The 14,436-nt window shown below is 37.8% G+C and overlaps 1 protein-coding gene across 5 annotated transcripts in view; it reads left to right on the top strand.

Moving 5' to 3' along the window:
• The window catches only part of CNKSR2 (connector enhancer of kinase suppressor of Ras 2), a 283,532-nt gene that overhangs the window by 222,892 nt on the left and 46,204 nt on the right, over window positions 1-14,436 (top strand). For all 5 annotated transcript variants that reach the window (XM_018043877.1, XM_018043876.1, XM_018043878.1 and 2 more), the window contains 3 exons: window positions 1,784-1,851; window positions 7,933-8,033; window positions 10,558-11,107. In XM_018043877.1, the coding sequence (XP_017899366.1) occupies window positions 1,784-1,851; window positions 7,933-8,033; window positions 10,558-11,107 (719 nt within the window). The remainder of the gene's footprint in view (window positions 1-1,783; window positions 1,852-7,932; window positions 8,034-10,557; window positions 11,108-14,436) is intronic.

Raw genomic sequence — 14,436 nt, 5'->3', positions numbered from 1 at the left:
CAGAATTTGTCTTCCTAAAAGTAGTTTAATTTTTTGGTTGTCTTGTGAAATTTAAGAATCCTGGAGCTCATTAAAGGCAGAAATTATATCTTATTCATTTTTGGACCCCTAAAACATAGCTCATTGTTCAGCATATAACAGACATTTCATAAATATTGTTGAGCTGAAAAATTAAGAAGCCTCTTTTTAGTTTCTTTATTCATCTTATACAAGACCTCATTGCTCTTTAGCTAATAACAAAATTAAATTTCAATGATATATTAAGAAGTCGTAAATAGGTACTGAATTAAAATTCAGCAATAAATATTCCTCTGGTGGTATCAACATCATTTCTACCCAAAAAAGCACCAACCCAGTCTTTCCTAAGGGTGCTAATAAGACTTGCCTTATAATACAAATTCAACTCCTTTCTTACTACAAGTCACCTATAGACTAGATTTTCATGTTGACCTTTTACTAATGATTAGTCATTTCAAAAAGGTTATTTGTTATGAGGTTAGCTTCTTAGAGTTTATAATTTTCTGCATTATGTGTATATATACCATCCTACTGAATTCATTTGATTACTTTTTTTTTTCATTTCTGCTTCCTTTTTTACTTCCCAGACATACTTGAGGTAATCATTATACTGTAGGTTTTGTCAAAGTTGAGCTTTAAGTGACTTGTTCCTAAAATTAAACCTTAAATTTCCATGGGTGTGATTTTGTCCACTAGAGAAACAACTTTTCTCCCTCTCTCTCCAAGATATTCTCAGTATCTGATGCACAGTCAACACCACTTGGCATAATGATGAAGTATTTGAGTCACTTCAGAGACATTCATCTTCTAGTTGACAGGGGAAATAATCTCTTAGGAGAAAAAGTTCTCAAAAACAATTTTTTTTAAATATGTTAAGATCAGATTATTCCACAATTTAATATTAACTCTATTAGCTAGTTTGGAAGGTTGATTCTCCCTTACTTTCTTGTTTGGGAAAATATATGAATCATTGTTCAGGATTCACCAGTGAAAAATTGTCAAGTTAGTTTAAAGACTTCGTGATAATCTGATGCAGTGTAAACAGTTACCAGAGTAATGAACACAGGTAGAGACCTTATGGAACAAAAGATGGAGATTGAAGCAGTGCTTTGCTTCAGGTAGCCCCCTACATTGGCAATAGCAATTCTCCTGAAAGAGGAGAGAACTAAGATTTAATTTTAAATTACGATTGTTCATGGAAATAAATTTTCAGGATCCAAAACATAGGTTAAAATTGTATATGTACTTTTTGTTTTGGAAAAACCTAATACCCTTGTATTAGAGACAGATTTCCATAGTACTACTCAGATGTGTTTCGCCTTGGATCATTAAATGTAAAAGAGATTCATCAAAACTAATATTTGATAGTAAAACTTATTTGACCAGCAAAGTCAATAGCTTTTTCCCTTCTCAAGATAAATTATATCTGATATTGTTTAAATATTTCTAAAGAAGAATTTTTTTCTGAGGAAACAGAACAGCAACAGAATTATAGGACTTTGGTCATCTCAGACCCCTTTATATTGCAAATATATACAGGCTTGCCCAAGACTTTTCTAGTGAAATAGCATCTTTACTGTGGGAACAGTTTGTACTGCAGCAAATTATAACTTACTGATGACTCCATGTGTTAAGAGTAACAAAAAACAACACATCTTTTATCTGAGGTTATTCCATATACTCATATGCATTTGAAAATAAATATTTCCAAAAAGGTAAATTATAAGAAATTCAGTTGCAATGTTACTGATATTTGTTTTTTCAGGTGGCTTAACAGAATTAACATGCTGACTGCAGGATATGCGGAAAGAGAGAGGATTAAGCAAGAACAAGGTAAAGGAATACTTTTTTTTTTACTATTGTTATGTTCTTTTCCCTTGCTGTTTTCCTCTACAGTGTTTGATTGCTATCACTTGAGAGAAAATGCAAATGTCAATCTGTGTTGTTTTGTGTTTTTTTCTCTTTTGTGCACTTCAAAGGAATCCAAACCATAGCATTTTATGGCTAGGATTTAGTAAATCAAACAGGAAATAAACTCAGATTTTTAGAGCAGCTAATATGGAGTTTGTTCCTGTTTGTTGCCATCTCCTTTAGACTATTTCTTATGGGAAAAAAAATCTTAAAAATTAAAGAGCCTAGAATTGGTCCTATATTGACCCAAGTCTAGGTCCTTAGTGGTTTTTTCTACTTAGTGGTTTCACAGACATTTAGGTGCTTTTTCATGCAGAGAGCTCAGATGAATGATTCATTCTTTCATCAAGTATCTCATTTGAATGTGTTCTTCAGTTCTGTTAGTGTGTTAGCTCTGTGATCATATGGAACTTGCCTTAGTATTGACCTCATATTTATGAAACACAATATCCTGATGCAGAATTGAAATCTCAACAAAAGTTGTGGTTACCATTCTAAAAGTGGCTTTTCTTTTCCCAAAGAATGTTTGCTGTACATCCCTTGGAAGCATAACTAGTTTTTTGAAAACTTTTGAGACATCCTAAAGGTAAAGGAATTCTACAGAAGGGTACACAAACATACTTCTAGTTGTGTCTCCAGTATGTATAGTCTGTGTGTTGATGTGAAGATTCTGAAAACTTTGTTTCCTCACAGAGAAAACTTTCTAAAGCATCTAAAAACTAAAGGTTAGAGATATCTAAAAAAGATAACCAGATCCCAAAACCAATCTGTCAGCAAAGTTTTAGGTCAGGGGTCAGGAAACTTTCTGAGTAAAGAGCCAAACAGTAAATATCTTAGGCTTTGAAGGCCTTAAGGTTTCTTTGAAGCTATTCAGCTCTGCTACAGACACATGAAAAGAAGTGGCTGTACTTCCATAAAGCTTTATTTATGGACAATGAGATTGAATTTCATAACATTTTTCACATTTTGAAACTTCTTTTGATTTTTTTTAATCCACTTAAAATGTAAAAGCCATTCTTGATCCACAGGCTGTATAAAAACAGGCCAAGTGCCTCATTTGGCCTGCAGACTATAGTTTACCAATCCCGAGTTTAGAGCCATAGGATAAGAGAATGGAGGTGCCTAGAGCAGTGAAGAGTGAGGAGATAGGGCAGGAAGATGTCCAAGAAATAGCATAACGTGATTATTGCCGATGGGAATTTATCATCTTGTTGAGAATTTCAAAAATATACACTTGAAATTGCCTAAGAAAAATTAAAGAGTGACATAAAGTAAATGAGTACTAATTTTTGCACAACATGCAACTGATTTTAAAAATTGCTAAGTGGATGCAAAATTAAAAAAAAAAAATCCTGAAGAGGGGGCAGGATTAACGAGGATATACTTGGAGAAAGTAATCAGTGAGCCTGATGTAAAATGTTAGCACTGAAGAGAAAGAGAAGACTTTATTAAGTTTTGAAGTGTTTCTGGCATCACCAAAACATGTTTCTGGCATCATGTCAATGGACGTGAGTTTGAGCAAACTCTGGGAGACAGTGAAGGACAGGGAACCTGACAGGCTGCAGTCCATGGGGTCGCAGAGTCGGACACGACTGAGCGACTGAACAACAACAAAGTGTTTCTGAGTGAGGCCTTCATCTAGCACTCTAATCGTATTATGGTGAAATAGGCACTCATCCTGCCTGAAATTACATTGAATTGTAGCAGAAAAGATACTCTGAGTAAAATAGAGAAAGTGAAACATGGAAAAGTACAAACCAAATTCCATGGGAATGAGTCTGGAGAGATTTCTTCCAGGAAGGAAATGGGAAAGACATTATGTGGACATAATCTGAACTGGTTCTCACAGGATGAGAAGTAATAAAATAAAACATTTCTGAGAGTGGAAGCAGCATGGGTACTTCCACAAATAACATGGAAGCCGTCTCCATCAAATCACTGTGCACAGGCAAACCCAGCCAGGACTATGAAGTGTCAGGCCAGTAATTCAGTCACATTTCTTCATTGTTAAACGTTTATCCCCCACTTAATTCTTCTACTTAATTTATGGGCCTAAAGTTATAGTAAGAGAACTAAATACACACACATACACACATACCAGCCCCTTTTCAAATTACTTTTAAAAGGCATGAAAGCTGTTCTTTAAAAGTACATGTAGATTTGTTTCTCTGTTTTTTAAGATGCAAGAGTTTGAAGTGTGGGCAATGTGCTGATAGGAAAATGAATCTTTAAAAAGTCAATTTGCATGAATAAGGAAACTTGGATTTTCAGGCTTAACTTCTGTATTTTGTCACTCGACATTGCTTTGAAACTGAGCATGGCCTTGATTTTAGTGGATTTCCTTTGTACTTGGTATTATATAACCAAAATTCATTATGGATGAAAGAACTGGTAAGTCACATTGCACATGCAGGTTCCAAAAAATACTCATTCCATGGATTCATGCTGCCATAGTCTGTCATGTGAGTATTTTAGTGCCTACTAGAAAATGGTAGATAATCATATGTAGAAGCTTAAAGTTACAGTTCAATTCTCTACAACCAGAATCTCTGAGATTTCCCCTTAGAGTATACATTCATCAGATGCTCTAACATGGATCACAAGCATATTAGACTTCCCACCTTATATGGGATTAGGTCTCACAATATCCTATATAGTCAACTGCTGGATGCACGTGTCTATGCCACACTTCTATAAAATTGTTTGACATCTGAGTACCATTCTCAGCACTGAAGTTAAACCTGAAACAAAGCTCTTTGAGAATTGGAAATATTTCAGAAAGATGCAAAGGAATAACTGCCAAACACTGTTTCTATTTAAATACTCCGTATAGCTTAGAAGTGACTCTTTCATTGACTTAAAAGTTTAGTGAATTGCTGTCTTTAACTACAGCAGTATAAAGGATATGAGGATCTTTTTCATTATGCATTATTTTACATAGAGAAAACAGGGTTACATTGAATTTTGCCAAGATCATAATTTGGCTAATTGTCTGCTAATACTTTTTTTTTATTTTTCCAGCTTCAGATCAGACATTCATGACACATTATTTTCAATCACACGTAAGGTCTTAGTAAAGCTTTAATTACATAAAAATGAATAAAATTCATTGTGTTTCTTTGATAGTTCTAGATGAAAAAGCCAATTTTTTTTTAGATTATCCTTTGTATCAACATAAGAAGTGGAAATTTTCCTCTTCTATTGATGGCACTGTTTATTCATGATTAGTTACTTGTTAAATTGAATATCACTGCGAGAGACATTAAAAAGTATCCATTCATTCCGTGCTAAATAAGAGAGCTAAGAAAAATAAATTAATTTGCTCTTAGAATGAAAATCAGACTGGTTTCAGCCTCTGGGCAGCAGTGTGCTGGTAATTTTCCACACAAACCCAAAAAGGCCTGAATTTTCTGTAGGCTCTTCCCTGTCATTACTCTCTCAGAGACACATGGCTTAGTGTATGAAATGAAGTTAATTTACAAAGTGGTATTTCAACCTCTTAGACAACCCACGAAAAATTTGGTTTGATGGTGTTTCTTTTTTAGTAAACCAAGAATTACATCAAATTTTGAACTAGAATTTTTCCTCATTTATCAAGGAAAGAGGGGTTAGGGCGGGGAGTAGAGAGAGAATCTCCTGAATCTGTCACTTGTAGTGTTAGTCATAGAGATCTTGAGAAAATAGTTATCTTCTCCTTCTCAATGTGCTGATTGGACCATTTCAGGTGCTAAGTACTTGAGACCCAAAGTCTCAGTGCAAAGGTGAAGGGAAAACTCAGCACAGGTGTCATAGTTTCTGGAAATTGTGGGAAGGGTAAGAGCAGAGTGATCTTGGCAGGCCTACTGCTGGGGAGAAGGAGGAGGAGTGCTTAGTACCTCTCCCTCCAGCAATAATTTCCCAGTAGAATTCAGGCTCTCACAAAACTACCCAACTGAGGCCCCAGAGCTCCAGAATTCACTTTGCATTGCTGGAACTTGCTACAAGAAAAAATTAATGGCGAAGAAGACGGGAACACCAGGCACTTATTTCCTGTGTGATCTGGGACAGACTGTCCTAGCGTGCTACCTGCAAATCCACCAGTATTAGGAATCCTAATTTTTTTAGTGCTTTCAAGGTGTAAGGCACTTAAATATGTGCTACCATAGTACCCCCCTCATACAACTCTGAAAGGTGGTGTTTATTAGCCCCGTTTTACGGATAACAAAACAGACTCAGAGAGATTAAGTCACCATCACAAGAGCACAGAAATGGCAGTTGGTACAGCCAAACATTAAAGCTGCATCTGCACGAGTATATAGTCCATGCTTTTCTGACTGGCGTTTACTGGGTACGTTTCTGGACAGCTACATCAATTCATATTTGGGAGGAGACTAACTATGCTTCCCATCACCAGTGTGACCCAATGTAAAAGCCAGATATCAAATTTAGGTTAACTATAGTGAAGTGAAGTCTCTCAGTCATGTCCGACTCTTTGTGACCCCATGGACTGTAGCCTATCAGGCTCCTCCGTCCATGGGATTTTCCAGGCAAGAGTGCTGGAGTGGATTGCCATTTCTTTCTCCAGGGGATCTTCCCAACCCAGGAATCAAACCCGGGTCTCCCGCATTGCAGGCAGACGCTTTACCGTCTGAGCCACTGTTAACTATAGTCTTTGTTTTTCTTTTACTCAAAGGGGATAATTAAAGCAGGAATAGGACTTTCAAAGACTTTCTCTCCATTGCTAAAGAATTTTGACCAAATTCTTTAGCAGGGAGGACAGGGTCTTGAAAAATCATGAATATATGTCACATTAAACTCTCTCTTTAATATGTCACATTAAACTAAGTCATACGAAAGAGTCCCAGTAATTTAACCCTTCAAGGTTTAGAACAAGGCAATTTCTTAGTTCAAACCCCAGTTTTACTACTTTCTATTTGGCATATAATAAGTACTCAGTAAGTGTTAATTGTACTTATTAATCAGCACCACAAGGAAAATGTATAAAAATATTACAATATGGGAATTCCTAGATGGAAAAAGGTACCTATAAAAATATGTGCCATGATTTTTCGCCTACATCTAAGTATTAGTTAAGCCTTCTAGTGGTTCTTTTGTGGTGGAACTTTTCATAAGAATAAGGAACCTTTTGTTTGGCTACTTTTCTTTTATCATTTGAAATTCATATGGGTGATACTTCTAGATTTTTCCTTGTAAACACAAAAAATTAACCCAGCAGTTATAGGGTGGTTGAAATATGGGTAGAACAGATCTGATGATTGGCCTTTGTGCTATATTTTACTCGACCAATGTACCTGTTTTTCCTCTTCCCTCTTGCCTGAGGTCTGCCAAGTCATTTTGTCTAGCGGCTTACATTTTCTACCCTTTTAAGTAATTCTAGAAGTTTGGAGCTTACAGCCCACATCAGCAGATTTGCCCTTTTGCGTTTGGCAAGAATCAAGGTTTGCCATGTGTTTCCAAGTAGAGGTGGGAGTATGGTGTTATAGAGACTCGTGTCAGCATGACTCTGGAAACAGCGATTGTTAGATAACCAGTGAACTGAAGCCAGAGAAGAGAATTGAGAACATTATTCTGGGAGCTGTTTATATCTGTAGAGATCTACAGCAATGTATGCATTTCTTCTTTGAGTGTTCATCTTTAAGATGAAATGATACACCTTTAAAAAATGTCATGTAACATCATTCATTCTTTGAAGTTTCAAGTAGTTTGGTCTGGAATTATACCCTAAACCTGATTTGACTTATGCATTATCTTTTTCGTAACTCCTTAAAGTGCAGCTATGTGTTATTGCTTGCTTTAAAAGGAGGTAGGAATTGGGTGATTGTACTCTCTTTCTCCTCAAATCCCAACTGAAAATAAAAGTTGTTGGACCTGGAGTAGCCAGTGCTGGGGAGCAGTGTGTAGAAATGGAATTTAAACTTCCTTTTGTTAGCTGGTAGTGTTACTGAAAATATGGCTAGACACTTTTAATGAAATACTGTTGTATCCATATGTGTGAACTTTCAGATTACTGGAGCGAGAGTGACAAGGAAGAAGCAGATACTCCATCAACACCTAAACAGGACAGCCCTCCACCCCCCTATGATACATACCCACGGCCTCCCTCTGTAAGTTGCCAATAGTAATGTACTCAATATAGTATTGGATTCTTGGATCTGAAACATCCTTTTTTTATGTTAAAAAACATTGTGTGGTGAATTACTTGTCAGACCTTGCATTTTTCAGGGGGAAAGAAAACAAGGAGCCTAAAAAAAATAAGGGAGGAACTTTATATGAAGAATATTTAATCAGGAGAAGCAATCACCACAGATTCCACACTTAGAAATATCTTACCAGTTTTATTAAGAAAACATACCATTTGCGTCAGAGTAGCCTTCATGAACTATCAACAAAAAAAAGTTTTGTGGAAAAAAGATATGTAAATTGACCTTATCTATTCTATACTAACAAAGTTCATTCCTATGTTCTTTAGAAACAATAGTAAAAATTGATATTATATCTGTATTGAACATGTTTTGGTAGGTAGCTTTTCAGATAGCTATGGGATCTGGTTTAATGTATATGTGTTTATGTGGTACCCTTCTTCTTAAGACTTCTTAAACTTGTGTAAATCATTCTGTGTATAGACTGTACCTTGATTTTTATAACTGTCCCTGTTTGTTTTATGCTCATCAGAATTATTGAAAGAGTCTCAATACTGTCCCATTTTAAAGACTGTACATTGCATGGTCACCGTACGGAAGAGGCCATTCTGCCTATCTGGGGACTGAGTCTTCCACATAGGTAATGGAATTGGGTTTAGGTGACAATAGCCGCCAACCTAATTCCACTTCTGTGTTACTCCAGGGGATTTTTAACAAGAAAGGTGCTATGCAAGATGTTGATATAATTCGAGGTCACTTCTCAACCTTGGCTATGCATAAGGATCTGCTCTGGAATGTTTTAGAAATGCAGATACTCAGGCCTAATCCAGAGATACTGGCATATTTGGGACTGCAAATAGCTCACTGGATTGGACTGTGAACTTTTTGAGAACAGGGACTCCATTCTATTCATCTGTTCATCCCCGTGGCCTAGTACAGCACTGGTACTTATTTATTCAGTGCTCAGTGAATATTTCTGAAATAAATAAGTGGAATAAATGGATAAATATTTTAGCTAATGACTAAAAGGGAAGTCACATTTTTAATTGAAATGTTTGATGACAGTGTCTCTTACCTAAGGGAAAAAGAAGAAAAGCAGAAAAAAGGCAGAGTTGTATACACGTGTCTGTATACACATTTCCTTAATAAATGCTGCAATGCAACAGAATGCCAGGATGAACTAAACAAATGAAATAATGAAGTCAGTAACAAGATATAGTTTGTATCATATTTTCCCTCTTTCCCTAAAAAGTCAGGATCTGAATATTCTTTTAATATAAATATATTATTTATAGGGACTTCCCTGGGGGTCCAGTGGTTAAAACTCCACGTTTCCAAAGTAGGAGGCATGGGTTCCATCCCTGCTCGGGGAACTAAGATCCTACATGCCGCCTGGCACAGCCAAAAGATAAAAATAAATAAACCTTTAAAAATAAAATATTTGTAAACATGAAAGAAAGGGAAACTGCTTGACCAAACTGCTCTTTAATGATAGCAACTTGTGAATTTCAAGAAGGAAACTACCCACAGTGTTATTAACACGTGGGTGGATAAACTGCCCCCAGAAAATGCCACTGAACTCCTTTACCCAAAGGGGTAGATGTACTTTCACCTTAGTCAGGCTTTTCCTGGCCACAACTTCAGCCTCAGTCGTAATAACCACGTTGAACACACCTGGCTCCTCCTGCCAGGAAGGGCCAGGGCTGCTCTGTTAGCCCCCAGAGGTAGAGTAAGGCCTCTCCCAGCAGGGGTGCCTGCAGGTCTTTTACAACATTCACTTGATGCCAGTCCTTCTTGGTTGTGCTTTGTGCTGTAACATATGTTACCGAACTTTAAATTCCACTGATAAAAACATTCCATTTCTCTTTTGTGTTTATGTATTCTGAAGGCTGTGCTCAAGGCAAATGCTAATCCCCATCAGGGTGTAATCTTATCCTTCCTACATTTTAACTCTCTAGAGTGTGCCACAGAACTGACAAGACCATAAGAAAACTTTTCCTTGGCTCCGTAGGAGCAGACAGTCACCTTTGAAGAAGAGGAAGGGTTGTGTCTCATTAGAGAGAAGCACCTTGTTTTTTATCCAAAAGCCATTCTTGCTTTCACCCCCAGACTCTGTAAAATCTGGAAATATGAATTTGGCAACAATTCTTCAGGATTTTTAACACGTAGAGATTTTTAAACTTGGGGTTTGGTTTTTAGTTGCTGAATATTTCTTATATAGGCACTCACATTCCCTTATACTTTGAATGTGGTGAAACTTTGCACTAATATGTCACATTTTACATGAGAGCCCAGCATAGCTGTATTTCAATACATCCATGTCTCAGTCTCTGAAAATTTAAGCTGGGGCCTACCTTTGAGATACGTGAAAAGGTGAGTAGTCATTCACTCAAAGAGTAAATATTACCTGCTGGGAATCAAAGGTGTTCCTTGGTGATAGGAGTGGTCTGTTACTTCTGGGAGACTGATCAGAGTCTCCTTTCCACAGATGAGCTGTGCCAGTCCTTATGTGGAAGCAAAACACAGCCGGCTGTCCTCCACAGAGACCTCCCAGTCGCAATCCTCCCATGAGGAGTTTCGCCAGGAAGTGACTGGGAGCAGTGTGGTGTCCCCCATTCGCAAGACAGCCAGTCAGCGGCGCTCCTGGCAGGATTTAATCGAGACGCCCCTGACAAGCTCGGGATTACACTATCTTCAGACTCTGCCCCTGGAGGATTCTGTCTTCTCTGACTCGGCGGCCATCTCCCCCGAGCACAGGCGGCAGTCCACCCTGCCCACGCAGAAGTGCCACCTTCAGGATCACTATGGGCCGTACCCCTTAGCTGAGAGCGAGCGGATGCAAGTGTTAAATGGAAACGGGGGCAAGCCTCGAAGTTTCACTCTGCCACGAGATAGCGGGTTCAACCACTGCTGTCTGAACGCGCCGGTTAGTGCCTGTGACCCGCAGGATGACGTGCAGCCCACAGAGGTGGAGGAAGAGGAGGAGGAGGAGGAGGAGGAGGAAGGGGAGGCAGCAGGGGAAAACATAGGAGACAAAAGTAAGTATGTCGATGGAGATTCTTAGCCTGTACACACAGATTCCTAACCTTTTCAAACTTCTTATTTTAAGAAAATAGAATTTTGTTTCCCCTTTTTCTTAAAATAATGCTCTTGCTGCACAGGAAGTTAGGTATCCCTTGGTATCCCACTTTCAGAACTTGAATAACTTGGGGGGAAAAAAGATGAGTAGTGAAGCCTATATCTCAGGATACTCACAGCTAGAAGAAATCATTTTATTTTCTCCAGTTACTCATTTGCCTTTTCAGGTTGATGGCATTCGTTTTTCTTCCTCCTCTTATTTACTTACTTTCTTCTCACTCACACGCATCATCCCTTTGGTCCACAGTTGTTGTCCTCTGAGTTTGGGTTAAGAAGCTATAAATGCTTCAAGCAGGTGTTAGCAGGACCTTGGTTGAATAAGTAAGTTAATACACAAAAAATACACATACTCATACATATACATACATATGTAACTTCCCTTTTCACTATTAGAAGACTGAAAGGAAAAATCCAAAAGAATTGTTTGAAGCAGAAATTGTACATAGCATTTCTATCAACTCCAAATAGCAGAATCTGTTTCTAGAAACCAATTTGCCAAAAGCATCCATGTACTTGCCTGGTATGTATGTTGATTGCAAAGCTCAATTTATGTGAATCAACTCCTGAGAGAAAGAAGTCATTTAAGCAACCCTCTGTCTCATTGGCATTAAAAATTCCACAGCCAGGTTCAGTTCCTGGTCTGGGAAATGAGATCCTACAAGCTGCTTTATGTGCCCCCCCCAAAAAAAAGTAGGTAAAAAAATTAATATGTTTACTAGTTACCAAGACTTGAATGTAAAATACCAGAGAAATAATATAAAATCTCTTTATTCAAAATGAAATATTAAACAAATAAATAAATAAATGAAATATGGGCCAATTAGTACAGATGACCCAAGCCAGTGTTGATAAAACCACAGTTACTGGTTTGGTCCCATGAGGGCATTAGACTTCTCTTTTTAAAGGATACCAACGGACTTTGTCCTTCAGCCCATTTCAAGAAGTATATGAGGCTTTGATTAAAGGACATATTAGTGTAAAATCATCACAACTGGAAAAACAACTCAAAGCTCACAGGTTACCAACAGGTCAGGAACCTCATATAGATTTCAAGTTTGGCTTATTTAAAGTGAGGGTTACTTTAGAGATTATTGACAAGAAAATTTAGGGGACCTCTTCTACTATCAAAATATGAGTTGCTTACAATAAATTTCACATGTTGAAGCAGTTTCCATATAAAGTATGTTGTAGTCATAATCTCCATGAGGACCATTATAAAAGGTATACTGTTGGTTCAGGAAAGCTGATTACCTGCCAAGCTCTCATAACATTCACATCTATTAGAAATTATAGAAGAGTCTTGTGGAAGAAAGATCTAGGAACTGTGTTAGGCCTCTGTAGGAGTTCTGGCAAGCATAGTCATACATTTTTAATGTTAGGATGATTAATGAGTTGTTTTCTAAAACTTAACTAAAGATAAGTTAGAAACCTCATTTTGACTGTTGTCCAGGTACTGCATAACTGCTGCAACTAAGTATGGGAGGTTTATGCAGTATTTCACAAATGCATTAGGGAAAATACTTCATCTCTGCCGTTTTCCAGTGAATTGTGTTGAAATTAGGCACAGCCCTCTGAAATAGAGAATCCTGTTCACAACACGTTCCTTCATTGCCATACGTAGAAGTCTTTGAAGCTGTCTTTTTCTGTTAAGCTAGATACTTAGCACTTCCTCCTGGTCATTGTGTAGAGAGGACTAGAATGGAGAATATGTGTCCTAGGACCTGAACGGCAAAGCTAGGCCTTTGCTTGCCCTTCCCTCAGGCTCCACTAGGCTACAGAGCATCCCTAGTTAGACGGTGTTGGATTATTTTTTTCTTCTATTGTCAGTTTTTTGCTGTTTTGTTGATCGAATGTATTTTTAGCCATACAGATGCACTCCAAGTGGATGGGTTTTTCCTTCAGGTTCCCAAGTGGATCAAATAGGCAGTTACTCAGTACTTTCCATCTTTTTCAGCAGGCTTTCTCTTTGTGGAATGCTTGCAATAAGGGAGAACAGCCCTAGGAAATGTGTAGGTAAACTTGGTATTGCGTATTTTGCCTTTACAGTTTGATATGGTGGGGCAGCTGGGGCTATTGCAGTCGAGTCTGTTTCACCAAAGGTGGCTGTGCACTGTCTCGCACAGCCCCATCTATTTCTGGGTATTTTTCTATTAATCTTGCCACTTGATGCCTCAGTATCCTTTAAACCATTCTCATCAGGGCAGTACGTTTCATGCTTGCCTAGAAGATTAATGATGGTTTTTCTGCATTATTGTTTCTAATATTGAGAAGCATACAGTTTGATGAACACTTCATTTGGGAAACATCAGCTATAAAAAAAATCAGTGTTTTCAAAAGAATCTTTAATGTCTAGTTAAGGCAAGTGTCTTATTCATGACTGCTCTGAGTGGGCCATTAGGTGTAAGTATTTTAGGCTGCTTATTCAAATCAGGCTGCTTGGTGTTATGTCAGCAGTCAAAATTATACACAGGAAAGAAGCTGTGGCCATCCCATCAGCCTCAGACTTACAGCCCTCCACACAGAGCGCTCACTATGCTGCCACTAGGGTCAGCAGGCTGCCATGCTTGTTAGAATCAAAGACTAGCAGCAGTGTATTACTAACTGTCCTGCTCAAGGCCAGCATGCGCTGTGACCTACTAAAGTGAATTTGCACTAATCAAGTACAAACCTGCAGAGGAAGTAAGTTTCATGTCTCTAGCTCCAAACTTTTTTCTCAGTTTGCCAAGAAATTAAAAATAGGAAATATCAGGCAAGTGAACAGAAGGAGCCATGGGAGAAAATGTTAAAATACAGACTATCTTCAGTTTTAAGGATTAAGAATTATGTCACCACAACCTAGATGGGTGGGATGAGGTGGGAAGTGCAAGGGAGGCGACATACATATACCTATAGCTGATTCACGTTGATGTATGGCAGAAACCAACACAACATTGTAAAGGAACTATCCTTCAATTAAAAGTAAATAAACTTTTACAAAAGAATTATGTCATCAACCAAACCCCTTTCATGATCTGTATCATGTAGTGCGTATGAGTTTACAGAGCAATTTAAGAAGCAAGATATACCTACATCTGTTACCTGAATGTTTTTTTCATTTTCTTTGTACATGTAGAATTCAGCCCTGCTTGGGAGGTGTAAATTTAGTCTTCTTTGGAGCATACTTCGTAGAGCATACTTCAATCTACATTCTCATGGTTGAACTACCTTTTGTGTTATTTTGAAATTCAGT

The sequence above is a fragment of the Capra hircus genome, assembly GCF_001704415.2.
Source record: "Capra hircus breed San Clemente chromosome X unlocalized genomic scaffold, ASM170441v1, whole genome shotgun sequence".
NCBI classification, from domain to species: Eukaryota; Metazoa; Chordata; class Mammalia; order Artiodactyla; family Bovidae; genus Capra; species Capra hircus.
This window is presented reverse-complemented; position numbering and strand designations above follow the sequence as displayed.